Source organism: Halichoerus grypus, chromosome 9 (assembly GCF_964656455.1).
Source record: "Halichoerus grypus chromosome 9, mHalGry1.hap1.1, whole genome shotgun sequence".
Lineage (NCBI taxonomy): Eukaryota > Metazoa > Chordata > Mammalia > Carnivora > Phocidae > Halichoerus > Halichoerus grypus.
In genome coordinates this window covers 93,179,996-93,200,411 of record NC_135720.1, presented here as the reverse complement: position 1 = coordinate 93,200,411, position 20,416 = coordinate 93,179,996, and the positions used below count along the sequence as shown (strand labels likewise).

The window sequence follows — 20,416 nt, the reverse complement described above, 5'->3', positions numbered from 1 at the left end:
AAGTTCTCTGTACCATTTTTAGCTTCTACTTGTTGACTTACATACATTGAATGGGATTTTTTTAATCACCAGTAGTCTCACCACCTCTTCTTATCCCAGCATGGGACCAAGCAGCAGGCCAGGATGGCAGCACTTGAACTGGGCTTGTTTTCACTCTCTTTTTTCATAGACAGAGTGCCACATTAATGGCCGTAGTTGGTATTGGGTTTTTGGGTAGTGAAGTTTGTGGATTTGACTTCTGTGATCCCCTTGCTGATCTGTAGTGGATTGCATCTTTCATTGTTGTTATAATAATTTAAAAAATTGAGTTCTACTTACTGGACATGCATCTCTGCACTTGAAAGTTAACATATTAAAAGCATTTTTTTTTCTTCCTTGGTTTTCTTGTTCATGTGGATAACCCAGAGAATGCCTGAGTCTAAGGTGCCATCCTCTGAGAATCATCGCCCAGAAATGTGCTCTAGCTGCAGTGTTCCTCTTCCCATTGGAGACAGCAGCTCCTCCTCTGGGAGTTGCACCAGCAGTCCACAAAGGATAGTTTCTCAACCTTCTTCTGTTGAGAACCCATTGGAGAACCAGAAAAATGATCAAAATAATTCAGATATTAAGATCTCTGAGACAGAGACACTTAAACCATCACAAAATTATCAGACTCAGCCTTCATCTCCAGTTCTGGTCCCCCAAGAATCTTTGGCCTCTTCAGAGGTCAAGGAGGATTTACCTGTAGAGTCTTCTTCAGTTTCACAGCATGGACAGGATGCCATCCTTTATCTTCAGACACAAGTGGCTGAGATGTCCCGAGTGATCCGTGATCTGCAGTCTAGGAGCTGTTTTAGATTTCATCATTCTAGGCCAAGTGAGAACTCCTCAGTGCCATGGGACATCTCCACCTCCAAGGATGAAAATTTATCCACAGTTGATGAAGAAGCTGACTGCAAATCCCCCTCAGCTGATGACAGAGGGCAGCCAACTGACCCCAGTCAGTCTAGTTTCACAGGTCTTTTGAAAAGAATGGAACAGAGAGGTGTTATAAAGAGAGTAACGTTACAGTCTGAAGCAGAATCATGTGAAGGGAAGCCTGATTATGTGACCTCTAAGAAACGTTTGGTTCCTCCATTGCATCCTCTTCTGAGAATTGCCACCACTGAGGTTTTTAAAGACCCTGCTGATTGCCATCCTTCTTCCTTCATGGGGCACAGGGTATATCCTGTGGCCAAGGATACCTCTCCTTTCCAACCAAATCCACCAGCTGAGGGCCCTATTGTAGAAGCATTAGAGCACAGCAAAAGAGGAAGCACAACATCTCCTCTAGATTCTACCTCAAAAGAAATGGAGGTCATGGGTTGTAGATTCTACCATGCTGCTTCCATTGCAGCCCGAGCTGCTAGCTACATGGCCTATATGACTCAATATCAGCGTAAACTCTGGGAAGATATGGAGGATCTGGTTCATGACCCAGAGTTTGATCGTGGAAAAGCAAGATGTATAATATCTGATGGTATGGATGCAGGCCTTTGGCAGCTTTGTACTACTAGGGACATAATGGATTCTGTAGTCAGAGTTATGGCAATGGCAATAGACTACAGAAGACAAGCCTGGCTCCGACTTACATCTCTCACTAAGAAAACCCAGGAGAAGATCTCACACTTGCCCTTTGATGGTACTTCCCTCTTTGGACAAGATGTGAATGCTGTTGTTGCAGAAGAAAACAGTATTAAAGAAAATGACTATAGAGACCACAACAAATACTATAACCAACATCGATACTTTTATAGTCATGATCAGAAAGCACATTATCACAATAGAGGATATTCCAAAGGAGATTGGTACAAACCTCGAAACCACCCCTATAGATACAGAAAAAAGGGAGAATCCCCCGAACGCCATGGGTACAAGAATTAATAGCCTGTTTGCGTTCAGCAGCATAGTCATCCAAGATCCTAACTATTTTACTTGCTATTCCCCACTCAAACAGGATCTACAGGTAGGAGGTCACCTCAGAAACTGATGCATGTCTGGAATTATCACAGCTAACATTTAAATTCTAGACTTTTCAAATGAAGTATATAATAAAGAGACTCATGTTTTATTGGCCAAGTGAGCAGTAGAGACTTTCATCTAAGTTGGGTTGGACAAAGGTTTACCCCTTATTTCTGGTCAGAATAAGTTCAGAGGAGGGTACTCAGGAATCTGAATCCTCTTGTGATTAAAGAAAAATATAAAGATTTGTTCCTCAGGAAAATCTTACTGGTAAACTGAGGACTGGCCGATTTGGGGTCTGGAAATAACCTACTATTAGATCTTTGTTTACTAATACCAGAGGCAGATCCTTCGTTTTTAGGTCATCAGTGCTTCCTTGTTCAGGCGTCAGCTTGTCAGATCTTCACAAAATGACAAGTCTGTTGTACTCTGTTTATGTCAGGATGATCAACTTATCAAGAGTCCATCCTACTCTCAAGCTCTCTCAGACTTCAGAATCAACCATGAAGCTGTATGTCAAGAACTGGAATACAAATAAAATTTTGCCAAATCCAGTTTGCTTCCAGTGGGATGGCTAGATGTTACAGGTCTACTGTGGACACCAGCTGGAAAAAGACTTTCCTACCTGTAACATCTCTAGAAATTTTCACAGTAACTATCTATCGAGACTGATGGCTACCGTGTCATTACCACTCAGAGCTACATGTGAGAGAATTCTTTGTTACCATCACGCCTAAGTCTCCATCCTATCAAGCTCTCAGATGTAAAGAAGCTGTGAGACCCAGTCATGGTGTTCTCTCAGGATATTCTGGGCCTTTCACCAAGATGACCTCCTTAAACAAACCTACCTTCTAAACAATTAACTTTTTTGAGCTTGATAATTCATCACTCTAAACACAAAAAAGATATGTACATTAGTGCCCTGGATATAAAGGATGTTATACCATCCAGGCATGCAAATCTGAACTCTATAAGAGAATTCCAAACATGCCTGACAATCTGGTCCTCTTATTGAAATAAAGAAAGAGGGATGCCATCAAACTAGATGATACTGAGAATCCTTAAGTGTTAAGAGTATTACTGTGGATGTCATAAAGAGAACATCTCACACAGCTCTGTTTCTGGATATCTATGTAAATGATGATATCCATTAGAGATTTCTTAAAAGTCTGAAATCAACACTTCAACATGTTCTTGGTTTACTGGTCCCTTAATCTAGTCAGACTCTTACCACGAGAGACGACTTATCTTTTTGCTCCCAGTTGGTTCCATTAATAGTTCTTCACAATTCTGGAACTGGCAGCAGATACCTCAATTGTATATCCCACAGTATCTTTTTAATCTCAAGGCAGTGGCTGTACAGTATACCAGCCCTTAGATCCTCGTTTTCGCAGCATGACTTCAAAAATGGAGAAAGTGTCAAGTTTGAGGGGTCTGAATACATCACCTAATATTATTTTGCTTGGCAGCCAAAAAAAAGTTTTTTTATCGACAGACTTAAAATTTTGTAACTTGATTTGTCAAACATCTTCATTTATTTCATCTGCTTGATCAAAATATTTTGGGTCTACTGTTAGTGGAATATAACACTGTTTTAGGGTTCGTGTGGTTTCTGTTTCTTGCCATAGTTCTTGCACAATGGTAATTGACATTTTCCCTAGTGCCCCACTTTTTGATGGTTGAAGCTCATTCCCCCTCCATTGTAACTATCTTCACCCTTTTTACTACTTTTCTTCCTCTCCCTATTTGTGCTAGAGGTTGAAGGCGCAAACATCCCTACTTAGAAGAAGCTATTTTATTTTGTCAGATAATTTCAGAGTACTATATTGGTCCTATTTTTAGATTAAGCCTAAACAACAGGCTTGATATAGGAAATCGTCTTGCAAGCAAATTTGGTCAAGTCATATTTAGAGTTAGCATTTACCTTTATTTTTGTATATTTTCCACCGTGTTTTACTTACGCCTTTTTTAGGTCCATGTCATTGATGTAGAAACTCTTCCAAATTAAACTCTAGAAGAGCATTGATGAACTACCTTTAACAAGGGCCTAAAAAAATCATAGATTTTTATAGTTTACAATATACATCACATCAGTCAAGCAGTCTCATGTGCCCTTGACATGGCACTGTAGGTTTTTTATGAAAGGAATAGTCACAGGTGAACTTACTGGAGAGAGGAGACCTTGGAACTGTTCTATGTGGCTGCACAGTTGTTCCCAATTAGCCAAGGCTACTTCAGTCTGTTCCCACTTTTCCATTTCTCCCCTTTCTTTCCCTGAATTAGATACTGGGTTACAAATGTGTTGATTTTTGAGGTACTCTTATTTTCCAAAATCTAAACCAAAGTAAACGATGCTTGAAGATGTGATTCTCTGAAACTGCAATGGCATTTCCACTTAACATGCTCCTTTTAAATTTTTTGTTTTGAATTGTGGTCAGAAAAAAGACAACATAAAATTCACCACCTTAACCATTTTTAAGTGCACAGTACACTAGTGTTTGCTGTATTTACATTGTGTAGCTCCTCCTTAAATATTTATAAAACAGCATTGCTATTCTCTTCCTCTTGTGTTATTTATGTTGCTCAGTATTAAAGTAACATTGCTTTACCACTCTCTGATAAGCGCAAATATCTCCAGAAAATTTTCCTAAAAGTGGAAAGGTATTGCGGAATCATCGAATTGTTGATCAAGTAGATAACTTCTGAAAGGGATTTGTTAGTTGAGTGGGGACTGTCTCAGAATGCAGTAGAATGGGAACAGCTTTTAGCTATAGATGAGTTGGTCTCTTGATTGCAGAAGAAACAATATCCTTAATCTGTTTATTTTAAAATCATTCTCTGGCATACTTGGATGATGATGGTGTTATAAAATAAAAAGGGGACTTGATCTAGGGAGACAGCCCCTAAAGCATATGGAATTCAAAATTAGATATTAAGTTTTCATACTGTGCCTGCCACAGGATGCTCCATTAGGTAAACCTTGGATGTTTAAATATCTCTAGATTTTCTAGGAAGCTTTGGGATAATTGCAAATTTAATGATTTGGTATTCTCAATGGGGATGCGTCTAATCATTTTTCTTCAAAATGTTATTTCTCCACTAGACATAAAATGTATGTGAAGACAATATGATTTCTTGCAGTTATTGTGTACAGAGAAACTGTTTCCATTGTTATATGAAGTGCCTTTTTAAATTTCACCCTATTGTTTAAAACTTAACATTTTGATGTATTGCATATGTTGCTGGTGATATTTATGTGAGTTCTGTACAGTGATTTTTTTTAATCTTGTAGTTTTTTCATTATCTGTACAATTGCACTAAATGTACTCTCCTTCTGAATGTTAATTTGTTTTCTTTATAGCACTGTTAATCCATTTCAGAAGGTTGTAGAGTATGCCCCTCCCCCTTTATTTAAATAACGTCAGAGTAGTTCTTTTTAGTTATTAGTGATTGGCTCAGTTTCCTGAGCATTAAGGCAGCTTTGTTTTCTATCTGCACGTTCTAGGTTTTCGAATTGAGTCATTTGTCTCATAACTAACCTTGTTCTAAGCCATGGTAACACAACTTATATTTGATAAGTGGATGTGTTTACTTGGTAAGAAGAAACAAGAATATTAGGAAAAGCAGTAAATTTGCTGACACATTATCCTTTCTTTTTAGACAGTGTGACAGTTTCCTTATCAGTGTAATTGCATTTAAACTTTTTTTTTTTTTTAACTGCGTGGCAGCTTCTTTATAATTCCATTTATTTACTTAGCCCTCAAGATAACATTTTGAGGGGAACATAAACTCTTTCAGGATACTTGGATACTATTTGGTATATTACATTAGTACTATACTAACAATTTACTGAATGATACCTAAGTGACCTGACTGATAATGTCCTTAAGGGCCCAATACATCAGGATAACCTCTCAGGTACTAAAAATGAGGAGGTTGGAATAGACACAATCCAGAATCCCTTCTAGTTATAAAATTGGATACAGAGTTAAATGACACATTCACTATTCTTGAGGATATAATTTAGTGGGATTCTGATGAAGGTTAGAAATTATGGACTAGAACTTTGTAGAAATAGTTTAAAGATTGCAATAACTGAAAACTTTTTTTTTTACGTGAGGCATATTTTGCCCCAGACTTGCACTGTTTTAGGTTTCCTTGTCTTTTGAAATTTACCATTCTTAATGTTAGTGGCTAGTCCAATAATTGATTGTGATATCTCTGTGCATCTTATGCATGTCAATCAGTTGGCCAGGTCCATTCTATATAGTTTCCATTTGTGGATACAGAAACCAATCAATTCTTCCGTTTTTCACTTCAGAAAATATACAGGCGGAAGTTTTATTTAACTGATGATGATCACTGTTGAATGCAAATCTTTTAGTTATTTTTCCAGAAATAATGAGTTTTGTAAGCCATTAAAATATTCTTTTATGGAATTTCCCTTCCTGGATGAATGATAAGAATATTGTTTTATTAAATTTTTTTTCTCCTGTTGATTAGTGGGATAATATTTTTGTACTACTTTGTGTTTTTGTTTGCTTGACTTTATAGTAATGAAAACTTTTTTATAGTAGTGTTTGGTACCATTGAGATTTCTTATTACTGGAAATTATATGTTTGCTTCCAGTGGGGTATATCTGGAAGTGATCACAGTCCAACTGTGTCCTTTTGATGTTATCGTATTAATTGTTTCATTCTTTATATTGATCTTTTCTTCCCCTTTATGTAACACCTCTTTCTAGAAGGATGTCTGATCTTCCCTTAATCTCTTTGATGTAGATTATATTTTTTATTCTACCAGTAAATACTAGCCAGGATTTGATGTGGCTTTGTATTTGTGTACTTAAATACAATGCCTTCAGCATTATTGTAAGAGATTTTCTAGTTTTCTCTTTTGTCCTTTTTTAAAAAAGCAGCCAGTCCAGTCTCTGGAACTATTATTTCCTGGCTATTGAACTTCAGTCAGTTTTTAATGCCTTCTTATTTAATGGTAGTCTTATTTTTCTCATTTTGTATAGTTTTCACACAAATGTATTACTACATATGGTTTATGGTTAATTGCATCTTACAAAAATTCTAAGCCCATCACCATGAAGTTATAGAACAGCTCTGACATAAACTGTATCTTAAAATTAACCAGTTTTCTCTAGGTCTTAAGGGCTTTATGTATTTTATTGAGATAACTATTTCAAATGATCTCTTGGATTTTCTAATGCCTTGTCAAGAATTCAGCAAGAATTCTCAGGTTGTCTGTACTTTCTTTTAGGACTTTGGAGATCTCTCAAGTTGTATTGAGTTTTCTAATATTCCTAAGTCTATTCCTTGGTAGCAGTGAAAGTAAATGGTTTATATCTAGTTGTATTTTAAACTCTTCTTTGATCTTAAATGCTTCAAGTGTTATTAATGAGTTCTGTTAGTAGTCTCTTTATAAGACCTATTTTCATGTGCTATTTTTTCCCGTCAGCTATCTATCATACGCCTTCTCTTTTCTGTCATTGCCCATAAGAGTAGCTCTATCACATCATTCAGTTTTGAGGGCTACAGTTAGACCTCTTGTCAACTCCCACTTTTATCTGTGATGGCTGTTTCACACTACTTAGTGTGCATTTAATACTAATATGCTATAATAACTATCATGTTTGTGGTCCCTTTATCTGTACCACTTTTAATTACTAGGGCAACATGATCTGGGTGATTGGGGGGAGCATTTTCCAAGTCACTAAACAGTCTCAAATTTTCAGTTCCATTTTTTTGAACATATTTAATTACATTAAACATCCTCCTGTTAGGTGTGCAGCCCTTCCTTTCTGCCTTGGTTCGAGTATAGTCAGTGTTTAATTAGCCTCATTTAGATTCTTAGCAAGAGTTGCATGCAGGTTGGTCTTTGTCTAATGGCTTATAACAACTCATGTTTACTTTTAGCAAAAATACCTTTTGAGATCTTGGAAGCACCTTGATAGCCTTGGGCCTGACGGTTGTCTTCCTGCCTGGGAAGCAAGTAGAGGAGAGAATTTTCATTTATACAGCTCACATTTACTGCACTGTGTGCCAAAAGTTACAAGGCGTTCTTGAGGAAGAAATTCACCGTTACTTTGCAGATGAGGAAATGAAACATCATTAAGCACGTTGCTCAAGTGGTGGAGCCTAGCTTTTGAATATTGACTCTATTCCTCCACAGTCTCAGTTTAGCATTATACTAGGCTGCCTCTTTGTATTTTTCATGGCTCAACTCAAGTCTTAACCTCTCTGATAAGCTAATTTGACCTATACTAATCTTTTTCTTCCCTAAATTTTGTGTTTATGGCTGTACTCTCATCCCTTAGTACTTGATGTCTTCTATTATCTAATTCCTGGTCATTTCACTTGTCAGATCAGAAACTCTAACCTCTTCATTTTCCCATTGAGATTTCACTGTGTGGGACTAAGATTGTCTTGATGTATGGTCATTGGCTTGTTTCACATATTCCATTCATTTTCTGCACTGATCATTTTAGTCAAGGGTCTTTTTTGGTGGTTTTTTTTTTTTTTCTTCTGCCTTTTTTGTTAAACCGTTTTGTTTCAGATACACAAAGTTTGTTTTTTTGGCGTTTTTTTCTGGCATCTTTAGGATATTGGCTAGAAAGGAAGGTGGAATGGTGCAAAGCACATGGTATTTAAATTCTAAGACCTTGATCTGAGTATTAGCAAGTCACTTATTTTCTGAGCCTCAGTTTTCCTACTCTCAAATGAGGTAATGCCTGGAAGTACTTTGAAATTTCAAAAGCCCAGTATAGATTTCTTTCATAGGTGTGCTGTTTCTACACGTAGATATAACTGTGGGATGGTATTGGATATAAATACAGATACATTTTAAGATGTATATTTAATAGCATGTAATTGTTCATGTCATCAGATTTTGTTCCCCTCGTTTACAGTTTTTAAGGCTCAACCATTAAGCTGTATTACAAGCCCATCAATGGACTAAGTCGTTGAAAGGCATATTTAAAGTAAAATAGTCTCTTTTCTCAAGTGCAGGCTAAGAAATGCTCATTATAAACAATAAGGAAATAAAGAGAATGTAGAATGAAGAGCTAGGTTATGTAGGTATGTGTATATGATTTTTGATGGATGGTGTTTTGTCACTTTGTGTCTGTTGGCAACAATCTTCTATCATAGTTTTCAATACCTTTGTGCAGGCAGACACTGAGGAAGGTCTGGGGGAACCTGGAGTTAATAAGAGATGGTATATTCTCTTTAGAGAAAGAAATAACAATACAATGTAACTGTCCTGTTTAGAGGCATGCGTGCAATGAAGTTGAACAAAAGAGGGCCATCTAGAGGGATCAGAGAAGCTTTTTTTACTTAGCAGATACTTAAGCTGAGGTCTGCAACATGATTGGAGAAGAGATAGTTGGACCAGTGGAGAATCAGTAGCCAGGCATTGAGATGAATCAGTGCATGCAAAGGCATGTGGAACGTTGTGTCTGGTTTCAGAACTGTAAGGAACAGCCTTTATGGGGGACAGTTGGTGAAGATTAAGTTGAAGAAAGGATAAATTACCCACGAAAATGTATTGGTTCCTAGCTATTCAAAGTGTACCAAGTTTGTGTGGCTATTATTTGTAAGGTTATAGAAGTCGTCTGTCTAGAGTTCGCTTTGTACCAAAATCCCCTGTGACCATCTAGAGCAATTCTTTTTCTTCTCTGAACTGAGACAAAGGAAGGCTTTCAGTCAGTGCACCTCTAGTCCCAGGGACAACTCAAGCACTGAAAAAGAACTGAGACACTGGTAGAGAACAACTTTGAAGATGAACGGGATGATGACACTGAAGTGGAATGTGACAGACCATTATGGGTATACAGTTGCATACTTCAGGACCTCCTATCGGCATTCTGTCCTCAGTGTAGCTAAATGTGGCTCATTTCCCTGTACGTTGGCTTACAGATAATTTGAGGGTAGACTTGGGGAAAATTAAGGTATTTCTAAAAATGTTGCTTCATTGGAGTTTGGAGGTGTTGTATTGAAGACAGACCCGTGAACCTTGTGCCAGTGGTATCTCCAGCAGCACCCAAAACACATTCTGTCAACTTCCTGTTTGTTTTTTCTGTGATTTGAGTTTCTTTTCTTGCTTTTGTTGCCACTTTCACCTTTTCTCTTCATAATTCATCCTTTTTCTTTCTGTGCCAGAGTTATAGCAGTGGCACTCAGGGTTAAAGTTATATTCCCCTTTGCAACTTCAGAGATACTTAAAAATTCTCAACTTCCAAATGTTTTTGTTTTGTTGTGTTTTTGTTTTTGTTTTTTATGGTCCTGTACTGAAGGAGAATCAAAGTCATTCTTCCTAGGAGGGGATTTTTGTAAGTATAGATATTGGCAATTTACCCAAAAGACAATACAGGAGGAAGAATCTTATTTAATAGGTTTGGTGGTACTAGCCTTCTTAACTGAGTAAAGTACTTTATAGAACGGGGTATATCTGTATGTATGTTTTTTTAAGTTTGCCGTATAAAGCAGATGTTCTGTGTACTTTGTATTTGTAAACAATAACCAGTTGGGGTGGGAAGATGATTGCTTTGTACAAAAGGGTTGTTTCCTGGTTCCAAAGCTTTGCTGCTGGAGATGGTAAATAAATATTGTACTGCTTTGCTGTGTTTATCCCTTCTGCTCTCTCTGTATTTGAATATAAAATACTTGAGAAAAATTGTTGCTTTTCAAAATGTTATTTTTGGGGGTGGTTTGAGCCATAAGTTGGGCAGAAGGGGCTTCTGGTAAACAACTTCTGGGAATGCAAACTATGGACCACAGCTTTAGGATGGGCAATAATAAGCAGGCTTTTAAATTTGAGTTTGTATGGAATAAAGCAGTTGTTTCAGGAATTCTATTCAAACCCAAGTGCACTGGTCAGATGGATAGCTATAATTAATGATTTACAAAGTTAATTCATTCCACTTGTGCAGTAGGTTGCTCCTTTGAGCTTTCTTTAAACTTGGGATCCCTTCTTTACACAGAAGATAAGGATAATGGCTAGAATAATCATTCTCCATTGGATGCCCCGCTGACTAGTTTGTGTCAGCTGACATTCGGGGAGATACTATAACAACAACAAATAAACCTCTGCCTTGGATTATTCTCTATATCCCCTCTCCCTGTCCCTCCCCCATACCTCCTACAAAATTCATCTTAACTTATTACTGGCTATTCTGTAGCCAGAAAAGTGCTTTTGGTGAGTCAGATAGGGAACTGGGTTGTTGTGATCACTTCTCTGGATAACTCTTTTTATAGAGTATTTTCTCCTAGCTTATATCACCCTGTACAGAAGTGAAAGTCCATTTCAAAGGGAAGATCCTTTGACTATATTCGTATTTCCATTTAAAAAGTAATGTTGTATAATGCCAAATTTGATAGTTACTCAAAAGCTAAAGTGCTTTTTAGAGATAAGCAGTGATTTTAAAATAAAAAGTTGCTCGTTATAAAAAAGGCTCAAAATGGGGCACCTGGGTGGCTCAGTCAGTTAAGCGGCTGCCTTCAGCTCAGGTCATGGTCCCAGGTCCTGGGATCGAGCCCCGCGTCAGGCTCCCTGCTCGGCAGGAACCCTGCTTCTCCCTCTCCCACTCCCCCTGCTTGTGTTCCCTCTCTTGCTGTGTCTCTCTCTGTCAGATAAATAAATAAAATATTTAAAAAAAAAAAAAAAGGCTCAAAATGATATAATGCCACAAACTATTGTAAAATGATAATTTCCTCTGTGAAACCCTGCTTTTTTTCAGTATTGTGCATCTAGAAATTGCTTTACAAAAGCAGAATTACTCCTTTAATTTTGCATTTCCTTTGACTTGATCTTGGCAAATATTTTTAGAAAACTGGTTTAGCTAGTTTATGGCAGTTAAGAAGTGACTTAGAAGCTCAACTTTTGGCTGAGCAGATGAAGGGTAAAATTAAAATGAAAGGTATGCCTGGTATTTAATATTTGAAAAATATTTATTCATGAGACCTTAAAAAAGTTTATTAAACAGATTATAGCCCATTTTCTCAGCATTCAGTACCAAGCCCAGTTCTTTACTACCACAGGGGAGTTGGCAAGTATATGGCACTTGGCTTCTTAAACCATAATACTCTGAAGGATTGAGAGTGAATGGTTCAAGAAACAGGCATTTGTAGATGAATTCCAGAAGAAAGCCCACCTGTGAAATTCTAGTTCTAGTAAAAATTACTTTTGAGACATTATTAGCTTCCATGCAAATAAGTATATTAAACAATGAGAAATTACCTTGGTCATTGGAAAAGTTAAGAATCTTTTAGTCTTATATCCCAAACAGGAAAAGAGAAAGGTCAGGTATAGCAGAATAAGCTAATATTTTTAAGTTTCAATTTTTAATTTGCCTAATTGTACTTTTTAATAATTTAAGTACACTTAAAAATACAAATGAGTATGTGTACTTTGCAGTTTGTTTTAAGCATATATGTATTTAAAGAAAAATACAAAATTTTAAGTATGTTTTAGCTAAGTGCTTTTGGTTTAAAATAGTCATGGTGTTTGACATCAAAACTATGTAAAATATATTTTCCCAATAGTCATTAAGGCTGTTGAATTGAATGTGACTTGCCTTGGTTATGATTAATATCTCTTTCTGTTAGGTTTGGAAAATAATGTAGCCTAGTCATTGGATTTCTAGAGAGAAAAAGCTGGAGAGGGAAAAAAAGTTAAATACAATTTACTGACAGATTATTTTCCTTCTAGATATAAAATTTCCATCTACCTTTATGAAGGATAAATGTTAAACTTATATTTTTGTAAGGGATTAATTTAAATCAAATCCATTATTCCCAAACAAAAGAGTGAGATCCTCAGTACTTTTTGTCATTATTCCATCTTGTTGGTTAAAAATTGAATTTGTTAGTTTTATTACATGTGCTGATTGTAGAAATACTAGAAAATGAAAAAAAGAAAAATTCTCCAGACAGAAAAACTACTGTTAACATTTTGATTTCTAGCCTTCTAGATTTTACTTACGTATTTTAATAAAAGACAAGATTATTTTCACTTAAATATAAGTGAGGGAAAGAAAACATTGAAATATATACAGATTATAGGTTCATTGATTAGTGGTATTTTGTGCTGTTTTGTCATTAGTCTGTTGATACTGTATGATTTATTTTACAGTTCACATAGCAAGTAGATCAGTTTCACATTAATGTTAAAAATTTTAATAGTTTCCAGGAAATATTTGTTAGCTCCTTAAACTTGATTAGTAAGTGAAAGTATTAATTACTTTGGTGAAAATTTTGTCTAAATATGGAATTTGCATTGAATGTGACTCCTGTTATGATCAGGATTTTGAGTTCATGGTCAGAACCAATTTTAAGTTCAACTGAACTGATTTCAAGTTTGAGGTGTTATTGGTCTGTAGCAAAAAGAAAAATCAGGGTGGTGCAGCTAGTTTTTTATAAGATAAATTTGTTTAGTATGAGACTACTAAGGGAAATTTTAAAGTATTAGTTTGAGGTGTTGTAGCTTACTCTTTAGAAATCATGGTGACCATTGATACTAGTTCCTTAAAAAATGCCCTTACATGGGTGGCCTGGGTGGCTCAGTTGGTTAAGGGTCTGCCTTCAGCTGGGGTCACGATCCCAGGGTCCTGGGATCGAGCCCCATGTAGGGCTCCCTGCTCAGTGGGGAGTCTGCTTCTCCCTCTCCCTCTGCCTGCCAGGCCACCTGCTTGTGCTCTCTCTCTCAAATAAATAAGTAAAATCTTTAAAAAAAAAAAAAAATGCCCTTACTTGACAAAATAAGGGAATCCTATGCCAGGCTTTCCTTTTCCTTTTGCCCCCAGTTAGGTTGACCCATTGAATCCCATCATTCCAGATTAGATCCATAGGAAAGCCCTCTTCCTTTCCTTCCCAAGTTATACCTGCTTCTAGACTTGGAATTTTTGCTGTGACTCTACCACACCACATTAAACCTTAAACATTTTGTCCTCAAGAAGAAAAGAATTCTTGCTTACTTTCACCTGTATAGGCATACCTTGGAGATACTACGGGTTTGGTTCCAGACCACAAATACTTTATTGCTAAAAAATGCTAACCATCTGAGTTTTTGGTGAGTCTTAATCTTTTTGCTAGTGGAAGGTCTTGCCTTGATGTTGATGGCTTCTGACTGACCAGGTTGGTGGTTGCTGAAAGTTGGGGTGGCTGTGGCAATTTCTTAATATAAAACAATAGTGAAGTTTGCCACATCGATTAACTCTACCTTTCAGGAATGATTTCTCTAGCATAGTAGTGTTCTACATCCTTTATTGTCACTTCAACAATCTTCACAGCATCCTCACAGGGAGTAGATTCTATCTCAAGAAACCTCTTTGCTCATCCATAAGAAGCATTTCCTCATCTGTTCAAATTTTATTATGAGCTTTCAGCAACTCGGTCACATCTCAGGCTTTACTTCTAATTCCAGTTCTCAGCAATTGCTATTTCTACCACATCTACAGTTACTTCCTCCATGGAAGTCTTGAACCCCTCAAAGTCATCCATGAGGTTGGAATCAACTTTTTCCAAACTCTATTAATGTTGATACTTTAACCTCTTCCCATGAATCATGAATGTTCTTAATGGCATCTAGAATGGTAAATCCTTTCTGGAAGGTTTTCATTTTTCTTTGCCCAGGTCTTTCAGAGCAATCACTATCTGTGGCAGCTTACATTCTTACAGAGAAATAATAAGACTTAATAATAAGATATATAATAATGTATTATAATAATAATAAGACTTGAGAATTAAAGTTGTTCCTTGATCCATGGCCTGCAGAGTGTTGTGTTAGCAGGCATGAAAACAACATTCTCTCACTGTACATCTCCATCAGAGCTCTTGGGTGACCAGTCCATTGTCAGTGAGCTGTCAAATTTTGAAGGAATGTTTGTTCTAAGCAGTAGGTCTCAACAGTGGGCTTAAAATATTCAGTGAACCATCATGTAAACAGATGTGCTCTCATCCTGGTCTTATTCCATTTATAGAGCAGAGGCAGAGTAGACTTAGCATAATTCTTAAGGGCCCTAGGATTTTCAGAATGGTCAATGAGCATTGGTTCCAACTTAAAAAAAAGTCACCAGCTGCATTGGCCCCTAACAAGAGAGTCAGCCTGTCCTTGTAAGTTGGTTTTTTTGTTTTGTTTTGTTTTTAAGATTTTATTTATTTATTTGACAGAGAGAGACACAGCGAGAGAGGGAACACAAGCAGGAGGAGTGGGAGAGGGAGAAGCAGGCTTTCCACTGAGCAGGGAGTCCGATGTGAGGCTCGATCCCAGGACCCTGGGATCATGACCTGAGCCAAAGGCAGACGCTTAACGCCTGAGCCACCCAGGTGCCCCTGTCCTTGTAAGTTTTGAAGCCAGGCATTGACTTCTCTAGCTATGAAAGTCCTAGATAGCATCTCCTTTCCAATAGAAGGCTGTTCCATCCATATTGAAATTCTGTGGCTTAGTGCAGCCACCTTCATTAATTCTCTTGGCTAGAGCTTCTGGGTAACCTGCTGTAGCTTCTACCTCAGCACCTGCTGCTTCATCTTGTACTTTGATATGACGAGACAACTTTTCCTAAGCCTCATGAATCAACTTCTGCTAGCTTCAAACTTGCCTTTTTCCTTACCTCTCTCAGCCATCACAGAATTGAAGAGTTAGGGCTTTGTTCTGGATTGGATTTTGGCTTAAGGGAATGTTGTACCTGGTTTGATCTGTCCAAACCACTAAAACGGTCTTATATCAGCAGTAAGGCTGTTTTGCTTTCTTATCATTCATGTGTTCACTAGAATAGCACTTGTAATTTCCTTCAAAAACTTTTCCTTTGCATTCACAATTTGACTGGTGCAAGGGGCCTAGCTTCCAGCCTGTCGTGGTTTTCAATATGCTTTTCCCACTAAGCTTAATCATTTCTAGCTTTTAAAGTGATAAATGTGTGTGCAACTCTTCCTTTCACCTGAACACTTAGAGGCCATCATCAGGTTATTGATTGCCCTAATTTCAATATTTATATCTCAGGAAATAGGGAGGCCTAAGGCAGGGGAGTGAGACAAGGGAATGGCGAGTCAGTGGAGCCATCAGAACACACACAACGTTTATGCAGTCTTACATGGGTGCAATTCATGGCACCCCAAAACAATTACAATACTAACATCAAAGATCACAGATCGTTATAACAAATATAATAATGAAAATTTTTGAAATATCTTAATTACCAAAATGTGACACAGGCATGAAGTGAGCAAGTGCTGTTGGAAAAATCGTGCCAACAGACTTGCTGGATGCAGGGTTGCCACAGACCTTCAATTTGTAAAAAATGCAGTATCTGCAAAGTGCAATAAAATGAGGTATGCCGGGGCGCCTGGGTGGCTCAGATGGTTGAATGTCTGCCTTCGGCTCAGGTCATGATCCCAGGGTCCTGGGATCGAGTCCCGCATCGGGCTCCCTGCTAGGCGGGAAGCCTGCTTCTCCCTCTGCCTCTGCCTCTCTCTCTCTCTCTGACTCTCATGAATAAATTAAAAAAAAAAAAAATGAGGTACGCCTGTACATGCTTAACTTTCATGGATATGTGTACTCAGATTTAACCAGTATTCTTAATCTGACTGCCATTTGAAGGACACAACCCAGATTTGCTTTCTACAACCCGAGTTTTAGATTTAAAGAATGTAAAGAATAGGGGTGCTTGGGTGGCTCAATCGGTTAAGCATCTGCCTTCGGCTCAGGTCATGATCTCAGAGTCCTGGGATCCAGCCCCACATTGGGCTCCCTGCTCAGTGGCGAGTCTGCTTCTCCCTCTCCCTCTCTACTTGTGCTCCCACTCTCTCTCTTTTTCTCTCTCTCAGATAAATAAATAAAATCTTTTTTAAAAAATGTAAAGAATATACTGGAGGATATAAGAAGTCATAATGTCCAAGGTGAGCACAGACAGGATCATAGAGGCCATATTAGCCTGGCTTCTGAGGTTCTGGAACAGCTTTTCTTTCTGTACCCCATGTGACCCTCATTTTGTAACCTTCCAACTCCTGATCATCCACAGATTTTTTTGTGTCAGACTATTATTTTAATCATATTATTTTTTTTTAATTAAAACCGTTATTTTTTAAAATTTTTTCATAGTTACTGAATTAGAATTTGCCTTTTAATGTTTTCTGACTTCACAACTTTCTCCTTAATTCTGTGAGGATCCCACACAACTTCCCCAATGGGAGGGGAGAGGTTATGGAAGAAAAATTGATGCAGGGAGTGATCTAAAATAGAGGCAAATAGACTCTCTCCTCCCCAGTATGTTTCTTAAGACTTTCCTATCCTTCTCCCCAAAAATAACTGAGTGAATAGCATTTTCTTACAGCTCATTTGCTATCACTGTGGACTCAATAGTATTCTTTAATAGTATCTAATATGGAAGTTAATACAGGGTGACCACAGCATGTGTTTCAAGAAGAATGACTGAAAATCCTATAGCTGCTAACATTTTATTTTTACCATTCTTACATTGAGAGCCAATTCCATTTCTAGCCTGAGAATTTACAGTCTGAAAGTCTGACCTTAGAAAAGCTCTAAGGACCTAAATGCTTATTAATACAACAGGCTTTGGGGAAGATTGGCAAATCTAAGAAGAACAGTCCTAGAATTTTGTGATTTCACATTAAATTACAGTTCAGTATTTTGACACTAATGGAATAGTGGAAAACTCCCAAACCTAAGACTATGGTGTCCCCTTTTCATCTTAATTCTACAGGAAACATTTAAGACACTTTCATCTAGGCTGAAACGAGTTCACTTTCTGCCCATATTCCTGACAAATAATAGTATAGCTTTGGTTCTGCAGTTGAATTAGTAACAAGGTGGCCTGCAGTGAGTGTTTTCCCCCTTGCCTTCTGATAAGTTAAAATTTGTTTCTGAACATACTGATTCCTTGAATTACCTATTATACTTCTATGCAAAATAAGGCCTTCTGTGACCTAATAGGTAAAATCCCTAGGATATATTTCAATATCCATGATCTCTGTTTTTCCAATGTGTATATGTTCTCTCAGAACCACAGAACTATATAATTTAGTAAGATCTAGAGGCTTCCCCTCATCTTGGATCACTAACAGTGGAAATCCAAGGGATTTAGCTTTCTGGAGAGAGTGAGTGTTCATAAATAACCCATTACTTGTACCTGGCTTTAACCAGCAACCTTGATTCCAAAACCTAAGTTGTGATGGAAAAATAATCATATGAGTATCATCCCCTGCCTCATATAATAATTTTTCCCCATTTTAGGAGAAAACATTTATATTAAGTACTTCATTTTTCTCATAAATGGTGGCGTTTCAAGGTTGAAGTTCATTCTTTCTCTAGCTCTACCATTCATTCCTTTTTATCTACTCCTAGTAAATTGTCTTTCTAATTACATGCTTTCCATATAGGTAGCCAGAGGATTTTTGTTCTGTTTTATTTTCGTTTTTGTATTTAAGAAGAAAATAGAAACTTTCCCCATGGAGGAAGAAGAGAAGGAAACCAAACTCAATTTTAAATGTCTTTTTGAATTCAGTATCAGAGCTGTTAGGTCTTTTGAGCCCTTCAAAGTCGTGAAAGATGATAAATAGATCAGAATTAGTTGGGAATCACAGAAGTAATCTTTTTTATTAACATAACCAGATAGTTAATTAAAAGATAACGTAGGCTACTGATAGCTAAATATGAGGAAAATAATTTTAGCAAACAGTAATACCAGCAGGTTTTGCTTATTTGACCGCCAAAGAGTAATGTTCTAGGGCCAGAGATTAATTTTAGAATGAAGTTGAAGAGATTTAAACAAATGTTTTAATGTTGATTAAAGGGCTAAATAATTTATCTTCCAAGTCTATGAGTACAATTTGAAGGGAGTAAAGTTCTTATCTAAGGGGCGGCTGGGTGGCTCATTCGGTTAAGCGTCTGCCTTTGGCTCAGGTCATGATCCCAGGGTCCTGGGATCTAGCCCCACATCAGGCTCTCTGCTTAGCAGGGAGTCTGCTTCTCCCTCTGCCCTTACCCCCATGCTCACTCCCTCTCCCCCCCCCTCTAATCCATAAAATCTTCAAAAAAAAAAGTTCATACTTAAATTTTGTGACAAGTTGGGGCGCCTGGGTGGCTCAGTCGTTAAGCGTCTGCCTTCGGCTCAGGTCATGATCCCAGGGTCCTGGGATCGAGCCCCACATCGGGCTCCCTGCTCAGCGGGAAGCCTGCTTCTCCCTCTCCCACTTCCCCTGCTTGTGTTCCCTTCTCTCTCTCGCTGTCTCTCTCTCTCTGTCAAATAAATAAATAAAATCTTAAAAAAAAAAATTTTGTGACAAGTGAATTACTAAAAATTTTTCCCTTTGGATATATGTAATCTCTGTGTTTCAAACTTTTAGTTTTCATTTAGTTTTGTGTCCAGAGTATATTTATAATTTATAATGTAAAGCAGAGAATCATTAATTGTGTTTTAAAGGAAACTTTAAAAAGAATAAATATTATGTAAAGTCTTCCTGAATGAGTATAACTCCAGAAGTATTTCAGGGGCGCCTGGGTGGCTCAGTCGTGCTCAGGTCATGATCCTAGAGTTCTGGGATCGAGCCCCGCATTGGGCTCTCTGCTCAGCGGGGAGTCTGCTTCTCCCTCTCCCACTCCCCCTGCTTGTGTTCCCTCTCTCACTGTGTCTCTCTTTGTCAAATAAATAAAACCTTAAAAAAAAAAATATTTCAGAATGGTTGTTTTGTGGTGGCCTAGGAAAAAGTAAAATGATAGTAGAACCATAAATTCAAAGGTAGCTCTTCCTGGATTAGGATTACTTTAGTTAATCCAAAACATGGCCGCCTTTCTATCCCCAGAATATTGTGATCCAACAATGTATTTTTATAGGTAAACCCTAATTTATACTTTTGTCTACCTCATGCGTTATTATGACCAAGCATGACTTTTGCTAGAGTTTAAAACCTAAAGAATGGGGGCGCCTGGGTGGCTCAGTCATTAGGCATCTGCCTTCGGCTCAGGTCATGATCCCAGGGTTCTGGGATCAAGCCCCGCATCCGGCTCCCTGCTCAACGGGAAGCCTGCTTCTCCCTCTCCCACTCCCCCTGCTTGTGTTCCCTCTCTTGCTGTGTCTCTCTCTGTCAATTAAATAAATAAAATCTTTTAATAAAAAAAAAAAACCTAAAAATGTATCTGTGTCAGGAAAAATAACATACTCTAGGCCCATGTTTAAATATTATTAACTTCCTTAAATTAAAAGATTCTTTTAGGATCTACTCTAAATTTTCTTCTCAAGGTAGCATCAACGTTTGAAGTAGATAATATTTTTGTCTTCCCAAAGAGTACATTTAATTTGCTTTTAAGACAGGTAAATGTACCTTTACTAAAGGATTGGAGCTCAGATAAATAGCTTTTTGTGACTCATTTCTAGTAAGCTGCATTGTCCTGTGACTTGTAAAAGAATATTTTGAA

General features: G+C 37.5%; 1 protein-coding gene across 3 annotated transcripts in view; it reads left to right on the top strand.

Annotated features, from left to right (window-relative positions):
• Positions 1-20,416, top strand: part of ZNF451 (zinc finger protein 451) — a 97,167-nt gene that overhangs the window by 10,895 nt on the left and 65,856 nt on the right. The window contains exon 4 of one of the 3 annotated variants that reach the window (XM_036117883.2): positions 406-10,665. The exons of the other annotated variants lie outside the window; for them this stretch is intronic. Within the exon in view, the coding sequence (XP_035973776.1) occupies positions 406-1,902 (1,497 nt within the window). The 3' untranslated portion in view covers positions 1,903-10,665. Of the gene's footprint in view, positions 1-405; positions 10,666-20,416 lie in introns of those variants that run through there. 3 annotated transcript variants of the gene reach the window in all.